Source organism: Dromiciops gliroides, chromosome 4 (assembly GCF_019393635.1).
Source record: "Dromiciops gliroides isolate mDroGli1 chromosome 4, mDroGli1.pri, whole genome shotgun sequence".
Taxonomy (NCBI): domain Eukaryota; kingdom Metazoa; phylum Chordata; class Mammalia; order Microbiotheria; family Microbiotheriidae; genus Dromiciops; species Dromiciops gliroides.
The window spans coordinates 93051778-93067797 of NC_057864.1; the positions used below are offsets into that span (position 1 = coordinate 93051778).

Here is a 16020-nt window from a genome sequence, read left to right on the forward strand (position 1 = left end):
ATGATTGAATGACCCAGATGCCGGAAGGAAATGGGAAGGGATGGGTTCAAGATTACAAGTGGAGGGATTGACTTTGCACTAGAAGATCCACCGCTTCCTCTGAGACTAAAAAAGTGGGAAAATAAAGAATGGCTCTGAGGAGATTTAAGGAATAGAATTGGAGAGAAGAAGGAGCTAGTGAGTGATTCACTTTTTATCTGTAAAGTATAAGGCAAAGTTCTCTGCTTAGGTGAACTAAGAAGATGGATGGAGAAGAGAAGAAAAGGTTTAGAACCAATGATATGGAGAATGTGATAGATGGTTAACCAGGGATGAGTAAAAATGATTGCTAGCTTGAAGCAATGAAGGCCCTGTTGAAATCAGAAAATGAAAATGTGTAGTAGATTGAGACAACACAATTGTATAACTTCCTCCAGCAGCATTCAGCAACACATGAGTAAGAATAGAAAAGGAAGATGGGAGGAATAACCCAAGGTTGCAATTTAGAAAGGTGTGTGTATCAATAGGACAAGGGGGCAAGAAATTTAAGATTAGAGAAAATATACAAAGGTGAATTGATTATAGGATAAGTATTTTGAAGGGAAGAAAGTGAGGCTAGTGCAGAAATTATGGATTAGTAAAGCAGGGAATAGAGGAATCACTCTCTAGTGAGGACAGAAGAATGATATATAGAGATAAATAAAGGATAGGAATTGATGGGTTATATGAAGAAATTTCAGCTATGGATTGAAGAGGCAGAACAATCAGAGGTGGTGAGGAGATCAAGTATGAACAATGCTATTTGCAAGTGAGATAAAGTGAAATCAGCATAGGAACTGAAAAGGGTGACATAAGGGGAAACAAACATACTTGAGGGGATGTCTGTATGTAAATTGAAACCCCTAAGTATAAGTGCCAGGATTAGAGTAGAAAAAATATGAGCAGGTCAAGCATTGTTCACGTCCACCATCCCTGTGAACAGGGGAGGCTGAAACTGATGGATCACTTGAGCTTTGGAATTCTGAGTTGTAGTTTGACCAAAGATAACCAAATGTCTGCTTTAAGTGTGATACCAATATGGTGATCCCATAAGAGCAGAGTGACCTGGCTGTTTAAGTAAAGAAAAAACAACCCAAGTTAAAGCTTCCATGCCAATTTTATTAGGATTGGGCCTGTGAGTGTCCACTGAACTTCGATCCCATCTACCTTTTCATATCATCCACTTTCCAGGTACTCTATGACATGCCCAAATTTTACTTTTATCTTATATTCCCCTTCATGTGGTATGGTGATTTATTTTATTCTTATCTTTTTTTGGTAGTAGCTGGGATGCCAGGGTAGGGTAAGGGTGGAGACTGGGGGTGGGGGGGAAGGCCAGAGATGAATAAATATTTCTGGGAAAGCCGGTATCAGTTAGTGGCTAGTAGGTGTCTAGACAACTCATTTTAAGTCATTATACTCTATTATAGTCAAGGGAAGCAGGTAAAAAAGCAAGTTAACTACAAATCAATCAACATACATTTATTAAAGAACTAATATGTGATAGGAACTGTGTTAAACACCAGGGATACAACAAGATTTAAAAGGTTCCAGTCTCATAGGATAGATTACATTCACATAAAAAGCATATTTAGAATATGTGCAAGAGAATCATGCATGTGTAGAGAGTGGCCCTAGCACCTGTGAGTACCAGAAAAGTCTATGCAAGAGGTATGCACTTAAGGCATGTTGAAGTAAACCTAGCATTCTAAGAGGTGAAAATGAGAAGTATATTAGGAGCATGGGGCACAGCCAGTGTAAAGGCAACAAGAAAGAACATTTACTGTTGTGTGTGAGTAATAGTAAAAAGGCTGTGTAGGGGAGTACTATGTAAAAAAGGTAGAAGAATGGGGTCAGGATGTGAAGAGGCTTAAATTTGGAACATAATCGTTTATGTTTGATCCTATAGGTAATGGGGAGCACTAGAATTTACTGAGGGATGGAGAAGTAGACCCAAAGTCTCAACTAATAACATAATATGAATAACAATATGAATATCATAAATCAAAACCCACTAATTTGACAATAGAAACATGGTGCCCTCTGCTGGCTACAAAAAGTCATGCAGGCTTGAAGAAATATGGCCTAAAAACCCCCTACTCACACTGTCCAAACCCATCAGGATATCTGAGCTAACCTGGTCATATCTGCTAATTTCTATGAAGGAAGGCAATTCTCTGACCATTTATAGGCAACCCTGCATCAGGGTCCAGTGAATCTCAAGTCCTGGCTCTTAATTTAGTCTGTATATACCATCAAAATGGAGAAGCCAGCTTTCAAAACTGCTTAGCCAAAGGTATCACTACTAGAGAAGCAAAACACTCAACCATCTAATTTTCCAAATTTAATGAATTTAGGGGTATTCTGAGGGATGTCAAAGAATGGAATGAACTGGAATGTGCACATGAATCTAAACTGGCACACCATATAATTTCTGAGAAATGTCTGACCTTTCTGAAAAAATGCACATAATAAAATTAAGGAGGTCACATTATTGAATTTATATTTCTTGTTTTATTAACAGTGACTTAATTTTAACTATTTACTTAAGATGATGCTTCTAAGACTACAGTCTAAAAGAAAATGAAACTTTATTATTTGTCTTCACTAATTAGTGGTTCTCTAGAAAGATGACAAATTTCCAGTTTCTGTGGAGATTTTCTGGGCTAGTTGATTAATTTAATGAAAATTACTGTAATTATTTCTCAGCCATGTGTTTCCTGTTGTTTTGTGTGATGATGGTCATTTGCAAATTGCCCATTAATAAATGTTCTAAGTAATTCATTGATGCTATATACAATGTTCTTTCATGTGTAAAGTAGCACAGCATGTACTTCCCAAAGAATCTTGTGCCATAATGTTTCTGATTTAAATAGTTCATGCAAATGATAATAAAATACTAGTAATGCACAAAACACAATTTAATAATATTTCTGCTGTTAACACAATTTAAATAATACTTACGGATTATCCAATAGCAAGACGATGGGGTTAAGTTCTTTCTTTGGTCTATAATAAGCCCTGAGAGGAACAATAAAGTTATACAATCCATTTCCAGCAGTTTCAGCTGCAACAATAATTAGTTTATTTTTGAAACCATAAGCTTTTGCATCCTCATAATAGTTATGTTGGCAACTCTAGATGGAAAAAAAAAACAAAAAAAAAACTTGAAGTAATACTGGAATTTGGTACAAAATATTATGTAAAATAAAATAGAGGCTTACACACACAGGAATGGAATATTTTTTAAACTACCACATCCATGTAAAATACCCTATTATTTACTAACAGTGAAGAAGTCCTTTAGTATATTCAGGTACAAATCATCTTAATGAATGAGCTAGTGAAAGGAAACTTAGAGAAAATTTATAGTCTCTGAAAGAGGCTTTATTCTAAATTATATAGGGAACTGAACCAAATTTATAGAAATAATAGCCATCCCCCAATTGATAAATGATCAAAGCATATGAAGTCAGCTTTCAGAAGAAGCAAAGTTATCAATAGCTAAATGAAAAAATACCCTAAGTCACTAATAACAGAGAAATGCAAATTAAAGCAAATCTGAGGTACTACCTCATACTGATCAGATTTGCTAACATGACAGAAAATGAAAGTGGTAAATGCTGGAAGAGGTGTGGAAAAATTAGTACACTAACATGCTATTGGTGGAGTTGTGAACTGGTCCATCATTCTGGAGAATATTTTGGAACCATGACCAAAGGGCTTTAAAATTCAGAAATGCCCTTTGACCCAGAGATACCACTACTATTTCTGGATCCCAAAGAGATCAAAGAAAAATGAAAAGAACCAATATGTACAAAAATATTCATGGAATATCTTTTTGTGTTGACAAAGATATGGAAATGGAGGGGATACCCATCAACTGGGGAACAGCTAAATGATTTGTGATATATGGTTTGGATAGAATACTACTGTGTTATAAAAAATGACAAGCAGGATGGTTTCAGGAAAACCTGGGAAAGATTATAAGAACTGATGCAAAATGAAGTGAGCAGAACCAGGAAAACATTGTACACAGAAACAGCAATATCGTAAGGATGATCAACTGTGAAAGACTTAGCAATTCTAATCAATATGACAATTCCAGAGGACTCATGATTGAAAATTCTATCCACCTTCAAAAAGAGAACTAACGAACTCTGAATTCAAATTGAAGAATATTGTTTTCCCTCTATTATTCTTGTTTGTTTGTTTTTTTTTTGCAACACAGCTAATATGGAAATATAATTTACATGATTTTAAATGTATACTTGATATTATATTGCTTGCCTTTTCAATTGGTGGGGGAGGAAATGACAGGAAGGAGATTTGGACCTCAAAATAAACAAAAAATTGAAAGTTTAAAAAAAACATTGCAAGCTACTGGAGCATTCCCTCCAATTTTTAAACATAAAGATACTGAGGCACAGAAATTCAATGTACAGATAATGAAGTTTTGTGTTTCCAAATACATTATGGCCTTTGTCATTCCATATTAATTATATTGAGGAAAACCTTTGGGAGTTTTACACAAAAGAGAAAAGAGAATCTCTGTCTTGTGGTGACTAAAATAATACTGTGAATACTATTGTGAAAAGGAAATTGTGAATAATGGAAATGTTTTGTTTTCAGGGTTATTTTTCAGGCCCTTTTAATGCAGGACAAATGAAAACAATTTCATCCCCCTTTGATGCTTCTGTGAAACTGGATTTTACTGTCCCTTTAAACATGGATGGATGATAATATATACCAATACAAGTAATGGACAAAATACTCAAATAAATGAAATCATAGATCTATGGAATTACTGGAAGGCATTGTTAATATGTGGTAACATGCAAATTCCATTAAGACCAAATGGAAAATTTTCAGTTATATTTTCCTATATACATAAACTTATTTGTCCAGAAGGCTAAACCTTTTCACAAAAAGGGAGTGGATTCAATAAAATTATTTTTTAAAAATATTATTATTATAAAAATTACTTTTTATTTCACAGAAAAAAATATATTTCCTTCAATTATATAAGCATTTGTAAGAATTCGTGGCTCTACTTTTAAAATGTATTCAATTAAAATCTTGTATCCTATTTTATTCAGTATAATCAAATGGATCTATTATTTCATCAGTGTTGGCAGAACCCTCCAGTCATATAAAGCATAACCCACCTATCCCTGACTATCATCCTATGCAACTCTCTCCCATGCCCTCCTATAAGGTAGTCACAGGAAATCCCTCTAAAATTTGCTAGGCACCCATTCCTTGATTTATCTTGACATTATCAGAATACTGCTAAACACTCAGGCTATCCATTATTTATTTTCTGCTTTTTCCATTTGCATAAGTGTGGTTCTTTTTCATTTACAAAAACATCTTTAATGACATTTTTTACATGTTTTTGCCTGTTCTTGTTTGCAGTGTGTTACTACTTATATTTCTCCCTTGCCTTTGGAAATTTTCCCAAGAGTAATGTGTTCTGTGACTTAGTCATAAAACCTCTTCCAGAATAAATAGTGAATATGTAACTTTATTAATTGAGTTAATATTACTGTAATTAAGTCATGTCTAACAGTGTTAATCCACTAGCAGTGAGAATCCTACTATATGCCAAGCACTGTAAGGCACTGAATCCATGTGTTAACATAAATCAATCTCAAATAGCTCTCAAATAAAATTGTAAAGGTATATTAATATGGTTTACTGGGATTTAAAATTTTTGAAACTTGTCAGAAGATAATAAAATAAATTATTTGACATGCTTAAGTCTTTAAGAAAATAGTTTCAACTCATTCTGTAGCAAACTGACTTCTTCAAAATTAATATTTTGGAAATAAAGCCATAGGAAAATGCCCAGAGCAGCAAAACTCACAGAAGAATATGCTGAAATCATCTTCTAACCAAGAACGGCTTAGAAGGTCAGAAAAAGGGAGCTGCTGTGCTGATACAGGAGTTGGACCCAACCCCACAGTCACCCTGACAGATCCAGTTTCAGGAAGTCCTCACCAGAGAAGGAGACCCCCAGAGTTTCTGAATCACCTGAAGCATCAGTGTCTACTGGAACTAAGCTCACAGTCTGGTGAGTGGGCTGATCCCCGGGCAGGGGGGAGACTACAGGGGTCTATGCTGGTGCTGAGGCAGAACTAGGGTTTTTCACCCCTGCTGGGAACCAGAAGGCAGGCTTGAGTAGCAGTGGCCCAGGTGGGGGAGGGGCACAGGCTCATAGGACCTGACAACCACAACACACAAAGCTGGTTGATTAGCAAGTTGGTTTGGGGACATCTGGGACCAAGAAACAGGCCGAGCGAGGGAAGAACCTGATTCTCCTTAAATCATACCACCTGGGATTTCTTAAGCTTGGTATATTGCAGCCTGGAAACAGTGCCCCACTTGAAGGAGCTAAAAGTCAAGTAAAAGAAAGGCAAGATGAACCAACAGCGGAAGGTGAGGACCATAGAAAGTTTCTTCAGTAACAAGGAAGACCAAGGGGCACCCTCAGAGGAAGATGTCAACATCAGGGCCCCTATATCTAAAGCTTCAAAGAAAAATACAAATTGGTCTCAGGCCATAGAGGTGCTTAAAAAGGACTTTGAAGATAAAGTTAGAGAGGTAGAGGAAAAAATGGAAAGAGAAATGAGGGTGATGCAGGAAAGACAGGAGAAAAAAGTCAACAGCTTGAAAAGTCAAATGGAAAAGGAGGTACAAAAGCTCTCTGATGAAAATCATTGCCTACGAATTAGGATTGAACAAATGGAAGCCAGTGACTTTATGAGAAAGCAAGACACAAAAAAGCAAATCCAAATGAATAAAAAAATAGAGGGCAATGTGAAATAACTTCTGGGAAAAACTGCCGACCTGGAAAATAGGTCCAGGAGAGATAATTTGAAAATTATTGGTCTACCTGAAAACTATGATCAAGGAAAGAGCTTAGACACCATCTTCCAAGATATTCTCAGGGGAAATTGCCCTGAAATTCTAGAAGAAGCTAAAATAGAAATTGAAAGAATCCACCGATCACCTCCAGAAAGAGATAAAAAAAGAAAACTCCTAGGAATATTATAGCCAAATTCCAGAGCTATCAGGTCAAGGAGAAAATATTGCAAGCTGCCAAAAAGAAAGAATTCAAGTACTGTGGAGCCCCAGCCAGGATAGCACAAGATCTAGCAGCTTCTACATTAAAGGACAGGAGGGCATGCAATATGATATTACAAAGGGCAAAGAAAATGGGATTACAACCAAGAATCACCTACCCAGCAAAACTCAGCATTATCTTTCAGTGGAAAAAATGGGACTTTAATGAAAAAGAAGACTTTCACATATTTGTGATGAAAAGACCTGAACTGAATGGCAAATTTGACTTTCAAATACAAGACCCTAGAGAACCATAAAAAAATTGGAGCTGGGGGACAGACCTGGGGTCATACAGTGGATCCAACCCCACCGTCACACTGACAGATCTGTCACCTCACAGATCCAGTCTCAGGAAGTCTTGTGTCTGAGGCCAGGTTTTGGCTGGGATCCCCCTGGGTCCAGGGGTGATGCTTTGTCCACTGTGTCACTTAGCTAGATGATAACATCTTTAGGGTTAAATTGAGGGGTGAAGGGAATGCACTGGGGGAGGGGAAGGGCAGAAGTGAAATCCTACATGAAAGTAACAAGAAAAGGCTTATGGAGTGGGGGAAGAGATGGGAGAGGAGCAGGTTAGTAAATGAATTTTACACTCATCAGAAAAGGCTCAAAGATCTTAAACTTATCAGAGCTGCCTCATGGAGGGACTAACAGACACACCCAACTGGGTGGAATAATCTATTTAATCTGGGCAGTAAATGAGCCTAACAGTCATCAAAATTGGCTCAAATACCTCAATCTCATTAGAATTGGCTCAAGGAGGGAATAATGTACACACTCAATTGGGTGGAGTAATCTCTCTAACCCTGCAGGAAAATAGGAGGGGAAGGGGATAAAGAGAGAGGGGCAAAAGAAGGAAGGGCAGAGAGGGGAGGGGGCAGACAGAAGCAAATCCCTTTTGAAGAGTGATAGGATGAAAGAAGATGGATAATAGAATAAATATCATGGGGAAGGGAATAGGATGGAAGGGAAACAGTTAACAATAGTAGTCATGAAAAATAGAAAAGGGGGAAAAATTGTACAAAAAATATTTATAGCAACTCTTGATGGAGGCTAAGAATTGAGAATCAAGGGAATGTCCATCAATTGAGGAATGATGGAAAAATGTATGTTATATGATTGTAGTGGAATGGTCTTGTGCTACAGGAAATGACAAACAGGATGATCCCTGAAAAACCTTGAAAGACTAATGAACATCGATGTACAGTGAAGTGACCAGAGCTGAGAGGACATTGTGCGTAGTGACAGCAGTATTGTTCAGTGAGCAATTGTGAATGACAACTACTCTCAGCAGTGCAATGATCCAAGACAATCCCAAGGAACTAATGAGGGAGCTTACTATGCACGCCTATAGAAAGAACTGATAAAAAGAACACTTGTGGATTGTACATTTATAACCCAGTTGCAATCTTGTGGAGGGGGGAGGAAAGGGAGGGGAGGAAGGAGAAAAATTTGGAACTCTAAATGTTATGAAAATTAATGTTGAAAAATACCCTTACATGTAAATGGAAAATAAAATAAATGTTTGTTGCAAAATTAGTATTTTGATGAGACATACTCCTTAGATAACATTTATAGAAAGTAATGATTCTGCCTATTTTCCATTAGGCATTACTTAATCATTCATATGCCCTAGGATTTTCCTTCTGTGTAACTAATGATATTTTGCTTAAAGATATATATATATATATATTTCTCATTTGATTACTGAAATATTTTATCAAATAACTTTAGTCCTGAGATAAGCAGAATATCACATTTTAAGAAAATTTTATGCAATAATCTCTATCTACTATATCTACAATGGAAATACTGAGCAAAAAGACAACAAATACATCTAAGGAAGATTTGTACTTAGTTCCTTCTTGTTTCACTAGTTCCCAACAATTTTATCTTTAAAAACAAGAGCAATTCTTGTCTAAGCTGTCCTTTATTCAGATGAAAAGACAAACTGAGGTATGAATCCAGCCAAATTATAATAGCCTCAGTCTGTCATTTTTATCCTATGGATAAAGATCCATGTCTTTGATGCTCACACCATTCCCTATAAGCAGAAAGTATTTCCTCCTCCCTCCTTTCCTCCATTAACTTGCCCCTATATCTCCTGCTGATCTCCATCCCTTTCATCAGGATCTAATTCAGATACCCCATCCTCTATGAATCCTTTCAGTCCCTTCCTAGGTAAATTGATTTCTCTCTTCTCCAAATTCTCTTTGGACTTCTTTAAACTTTAAGTTCCTTAAAAGCAAAGCTGCTATCATGCATGTCTTTGAATTAGCAGTACCTAGCAAAATTACTTTAATCAATTGATTAGTCTATGATTTATGTTTATGGTTTGACATATAAGAATTAGTCAATTCAAGTACAACAATAGTTAAAAAAAATGAAACAAATAAAACTAGGTATATTTCTAGACCTGTCATTTCCACCACTTTTCTCAAAATGTCCTTGTGCTCAAGTCAATCTCCCTTTGAGGTTTTGAAAGGGATGTGAAAAAGAAAAGCATAGACTGGAACCATCAAAGTATCAAATAGAGTAGCTCATGCTATATTCCCTTTGATGGCCTCTTCATTCTAACTCATGTTTTTTTTTTTTTTCATTACCAAAAAATTTATTTGTTCAACAACAATATTGCAAAGAAAAACAACATTGGAAGGCTTAGAAATTTAGATCTATGCAATGTTTAATTATCATTTAAAGAACTGATAAGGAAACAAGATCCATACCTCCTCACATAGAGGAAATGGACTTAAGATTCAAAAAGAGACAATCATTTTTAGACATGGTCAATAGGGGAATCTGTTTTACTTAACTATGCACATTTGTTACAATGGTTTTTATTTTCATTTTCTTTCTTTGATTCTCTTTCCTTTCCTTTTTGTTAATAGGAGAGAGGCACTGGAGGTAGTGGGTTTACAATATGATTATCAAAAAAGGAAAAGGAAAGGAAGGAAGTGGGCAATTCAAGCACATTATAAAAATGAACTGAAGGGAAATTAGAACTTTACAAGCAGGACAGCTTTAAAAGTTACGTGTTGGCTTTATTAAATAGTTTTAAAAAACTCAAGTTGCGTGTAAGAGATCAGTAATTTCATATAACAATCCTCTTCTGTACTATGTTGTATAGAAAAGCATTCATTTTTCTAGCACATGCTTAAAAAAAGGAAAACAAAGGAATTTTTTAAATTTATTCAAGGGTCATAGAAAGTCAGTAGCTTGTACTATTTATCTACTAGAGGAAGCTTAATGACTTTATAGCTCCAACTGAACACAAGTTCTATTCATTTTGAGAATCTGGTAGGACGAAAGAAAAATTTCCTTAAACCCAGGTAAGTCTTTTAAACCACTAGCCTCTATTTCCAACCTAAAGTTGAGAAATATTTTTAATTCCCACAAAAAAGGGGGAAATAAGTTTGTTAAACATTTGTGTACAAACAAGATTAGAAGTAACTCTAAAGCATAATATGTACTTTAAATTATGCTATTAAAGTCATTATTCAAGATTAATGCTTCTGAAATTAAGGTTGGGAAATCATGTGAACTGTTGCTATGAAGGCAGAAACATTGTGAAGATCAGAATGTATGGTTCCTTTCTCTGCAAATTGGAAATTTTAGGAACTGAGTGATTTGACATGCTAGAATGTCCCAGTTTACTGTGACCCTCATGGATGTTAATATGTGTTTCAATGTCAAGGGAAAGAATGGAAAGACTGCATAATGTACTGGAAAGAAATTGAGAAAGACTTTGTTTTGAATACTGGCTCTGATAGTTATTATTTACAGACCTTGGACAAATATCTCTTAAGTTCCAATTTTCTTGCCCATAAAATGGAACTGAGATAATATTTGGAATCCCTACCCCAAAGGGTTGTTTTGAGAAAAGCATTTTATAAACTCTAAAGTTTGTAAAACAAATTCATATATACATGTAAATTAATTGAGAAGCTGCTGACAGGTGTCAGCAAGAGAAAAATTAATTATAAGCTTTCTATTTGATGGGAGTGGCAAAATTTTATGGAATTCCATATAGCATCAAGAAAAAATTTTTAAATCACTGCACAGAAAACAGATCTAGCACTCTTTTACAGTGATGTCCAATGCAACCTTCTTATTCTATAAATTAAGAAACTGAAACAACAAGGCCAGAATCTGTTTTACTGAAACCCAAACTTTCTCTAAGCCATGTTGTCTCAAATGTATATAAAATTAATTGATTTTTAAAGTTTGATTTTACTTTATATTCAAAGGATTATTTCTTCTTACATGTTTTTTTTCTAAAAAAACCTTCAAAATGGGCATACACTTAAAATATTTAAACTATAATTTTGCATATTAGTTATGTCACTGAATATCTCAGGTCTCCATGAATAAAAAGCACTTACCTTGTCTAATCTTAGACAGCAAACTGGAATTTTTTCATGAAGAAGATGACAAAAAGTGGGAGAACTTCCTATATATGGAGAGTAAGGGGGGTAGCCTTTAGCATACCTGAAAAAATAATATTAAATCATTCTCTTGAGTAAATTATGCAATATTATGGCAGCAAATTAAATTATTGTTTTTTCTATACCATTATATCTAGAGTCTATAAAGAAACATTCTTTTTACTTCTCATTAATGTATTGCAATGACAGCCATCTTGATTCTATAACAATTATTACTTATTCACCTTCCTAGATAGGTAAGATTCATCAGCTAATTATCCATACCAATATTATCAATATGTAATCCTCATATGAAAAATAAGTAGAGGATTAAGTAAAATCTTTAGGTAAATGTACATACAGACCAGACTTCTTTCTAAATCAGATTTAAAATTTTAAAGCAAATGTTCTTAATCTGAGGTCTAAACTTTTAAAAATATTTCTGATTACTGTTTCAATATCATTGGTAATCATATTATAATCCTATGTATTTTACTTTACATACTTAATATTATTCTGATAAGGAATTCATAGGCTTCACCAAATTTTCAAAGGGGTCCATGACACAAAATTGACTTGTCAGTACTGCGGCAAGCAGTAATGATATCTCTCTAGGACTTACCTAGATGATCATGAAATACATAATAAAAACATCCTAAATCATAACATTGGGAGGCTTATTTATAGGAGTGTCCCGGAAATGGCTAGAGAAGTGATCTCATGAAAGAAATAATGAAACTTCTTTGAAGATCTACCATTCTACTTCTTTGTCATGAGCTGATCCCACCTTAACTGCCCACAGACCTGACTGTGAAAGTCCTTCATTATCCAAGAAGATATAACACGGTTTGACAAGTCTCTGGAACAAAATTACACAGGACTGAAATCACAGATGAGGTTGCAATCACAGATCTCTTTTTTTGTTTGTTTGTTTTTGTTTGTTTGTTGTTGTTGTTTTTTAAGTGAGGCAATTGGGGTTAAGTGACCTGCCCAGGGTCACACAGCTAGTAAGTGTTAAGTGTCTGAGGCCTGATTTGAACTCAGGTACTCCTGACTCCAGGGCCGGTGCTGTATCCACTGTGCCACCTAGCTGCCCCAATCACAGATATCTTAATCTTAGATTCAATTAAGCAAAGCACATTGTTGAGAAATGGGGAGGTAAGGATCCTGCTTCATCTGTTCTGGTCAGATGAAACTTGGCATACTTCTGATCTCAGAGTGGCATTTTAGGAAGAAGGATGATAAGCTATAGAATAGCCAAAAGTGGCTGAACAGATGGAAAAGGGCTTTGAGATCATGTTTTAAGAGGATAAGCTTAAGGAATTATCTTTTTTATTAATCAAAATACATTCAGAAGCAAATATCAGATGATAGTCCCTACGAAGTCACTATCTTTGTGTTTCCTGGAAACAGACTCTCTAGGTTCATTTTTTCTCCAGCTTGAAACCCTGAAACAGAATGAAGGACTTAACTTTACCTGTTATATCAAGGAAGAAAAGAGCCATTTTCATAAGCAACAGGTGCATTATGTATTCCAATAACAAATTTTAAAAATCTAGTAGAGGTTTTTTAAGGTTTCTCCAAGAGGATATTTCCTCACTGCATCCCCATACACAATATTTATACCTCTTATCCCTTAAAGAATTACACATACTCGGGGCAGCTAGGTGGCACAGTGGATAAAGCACTGGCCCTGGAATCAGGAGTACCTAAGTTCAAATCCGGCCTCAGACACTTGACACTTACTAGCTGTGTGACCCAGGGCAAGTCACTTAACCCCCATTCCCCCGCCAAAAAAAAAAGAAAAACCATTATACATACTCTAAATTGGTAGAAATGTCCTCATCTGGTGTTGTTTCATCTTCAGATTGATCACTTAGAAGGTCACATGTTTGAATTGATGATGTGTCTGCAACCTCCAAAACAGGAGCTATGCTAGGTCTCCTGGTTTCTTTGCTCCCCTCTGGAGGAAGAGCCAAGTTAGGACCACTTGCAGATCTACAACTTGTGTCTTGTAAGTCAATAGCCACAGTTCCTGAATCGTGAAACATAAAAATAGAAAATTCAATGGTCAACTAAATACCGAAGTTAAAATTAATGTTTAATGTGGGGTGAAAAACTATTAGTAATGCACAGGCCCCTATTTTAATAAATACTCTTAAAATACTTGGTTAGTTTAGGGTTTCATTTATTTTTTCTGTCAATGTGTACTTTTATGTACCTTCTATTTTAAGCATTTCTTTTGAGTGTAGGAAATAAATACTTGTCCCATATCTGATTTACAATGGACATTAAATATTTTTCCCACTCCCTCCTCTGGAATAGACCTTTTAAGTAATCCTAAACCTAAGCTTTAATCTAGTCTTTCCATAGGATACCATGATAGGGAGCACAAAGAGCCAGAGTGAACAATCAGGATTCTAAGAGGCTGTCTCTCCAAGGAGTGAACCTAGGCTGGGCTTGAAACTAATGCCCCAAATCCTTTTGCTCCCTCTAGTAGTTCTTGTTGTTTTTTTGTTTTGTTTTGTTTTTTGTATTTTTGTTTGTTTGTTCGTTTTTTGCAGGGCAATTAGGGTTAAGTGACTTGCCCAGGATCACACAGCTAGTAAGTGTGTCAAGTGTCTGAGGTCAAATTTGAACTCAAGTCCTCCTGAATCCAGGGCCGGTGCTTTATCCACTGCGCCACCTAGCTGCACCCTAGTAGTTCTAATGTTACGTTTATTTCATGTTATTCTTTTCTGCACACTCTCCATTTCAGTTAAATGAGGCTACAATCTATGCCACATGTAGTATATCTATTTCCTATCTCTGCACCATTCTGATAGTGGTCCTTCATGCCTGGAATTCAGTCTCTTCTAACCTCTGCTTCTTCAAATCCCTATCTTCATTCAAGTACCACCTCCTACACAAGGCCTCTCTTGATTCACACAGTTGTTAGTATTCTCTTCTTCTTGAAATATATATACATAACTTAGTATATATAATTTGCATTTTCTTATCTGTGGATTTACCAATCCTTGGCCCCAGATAAATGTATGCTTAATGATTCAAGTTCCTATTAATTTTTATCTATAATCCCCAGAGCCTAACATAACTCTCCTACAGAACAGACCCTGTTTGCTGAACTTAACTGGATTGCATTCTGGGAATGGTCATCTAACCACATCTAAGGTTATATATAGATATAAATTAGTTTATCTATATAGATAAGAGGCAGCTAGGTGGCTAATGGAGTGCTGGACCTGGAGTCAGGAAGACCTAAATTCAAATTCAGCCTCAGATACTAGCTGTGTGGCCCTGGACAAGTCTCACTGAACCTATGTTTGCCTTAATCCATTGAAGAATAAAATGGCAAACCACTCTAGTATCCTTGCCAATAGTATAGCCTATAGACAGTATGGTCTACAGGGTTACTAAGACAGACACAGCTGAATGACTGAACAACGAAGATATATCACTATATCAATAGAGATATAGATAGATATAGTCACAAGCCAGTTCCTTTTAGTTCATTAAAAATACAATAAAATAGATTTAAAACTTGCATTCAGAAAAGTTAGCTTCTACTGGTTATATGACAATAGTGTATAGCAAATTACCTTCTTTTAAAATTGTTATGTTATCCTTTGGAAACAGTCTCAAATATATGAAACTATCAGACTGAAGCAAGATTAGTTTGTGTCTAAATTTCACTGTGGTTCACACCCTCTCTAAGAACAGAACAGGAGTTAAGTAATTTAATTTGTAGTCTTTTTTCCATTTTTTTTGGTCTCCAATATTATGAATGATATTGCTTACATTTTTATGAGTGGGGTTATTTAATTGAGAAAAGTAGGCAACAGTTTTCATTTGTAACTACCATTTTCTAATGAATGAGATAATGGGCTGACTGCAAATAAAAAGATGAAACATAATTTTTAAAACAGCAATTTTTTTTAAAAAGTCAATTTGGAAGGATTTTTGTAAGCAAAATTCTAAAAGACAATTAAAACAACATATATTTGGAAACTAAAAAAAAAAAGCTCAAAAAAGAAAGATAACACTCCCCTTTTATACACAGTAAAACTTGGTTTCAGACAAGTCTAAGTAGCATGTTATGAAAAAGAAGTCAGAATACCACAGGTTTAAGAGAAGGTGGTACTCTCTACCATATATGCTATACCCTCTAAGATACAATCTATGTATCTTAGCTTTTACAATAGATGTGTTCTTATATGTCTTATGTGCATGTGTATATATACCTATATGTGGGGGTATGCATACATATATACACATACATATAAATTCTATTACAAGCAATACTTTAAGAATTTTTATACATCCAAAAATAAAAATAAAACTGTCCCTATCTTGCAAGAGCTTATAATCATGGAATGTTATAACTGGAAAAGGAAATGTAAAGGTCATGTCATCCAATATGTCTCATACTGTGTTCCACAGGCCAGCCAGTTTC

General features: G+C 35.4%; 1 protein-coding gene across 3 annotated transcripts in view; it reads right to left on the reverse strand.

The window, feature by feature from the left end:
- KCNT2 (potassium sodium-activated channel subfamily T member 2) overlaps positions 1-16020 on the reverse strand; it is a 545987-nt gene that overhangs the window by 100651 nt on the left and 429316 nt on the right. For all 3 annotated transcript variants that reach the window (XM_043999339.1, XM_043999341.1, XM_043999340.1), the window contains 3 exons: positions 13389-13602; positions 11526-11631; positions 2983-3155 (listed from right to left, as the gene is read on the reverse strand). In XM_043999339.1, the coding sequence (XP_043855274.1) occupies positions 2983-3155; positions 11526-11631; positions 13389-13602 (493 nt within the window). The remainder of the gene's footprint in view (positions 1-2982; positions 3156-11525; positions 11632-13388; positions 13603-16020) is intronic.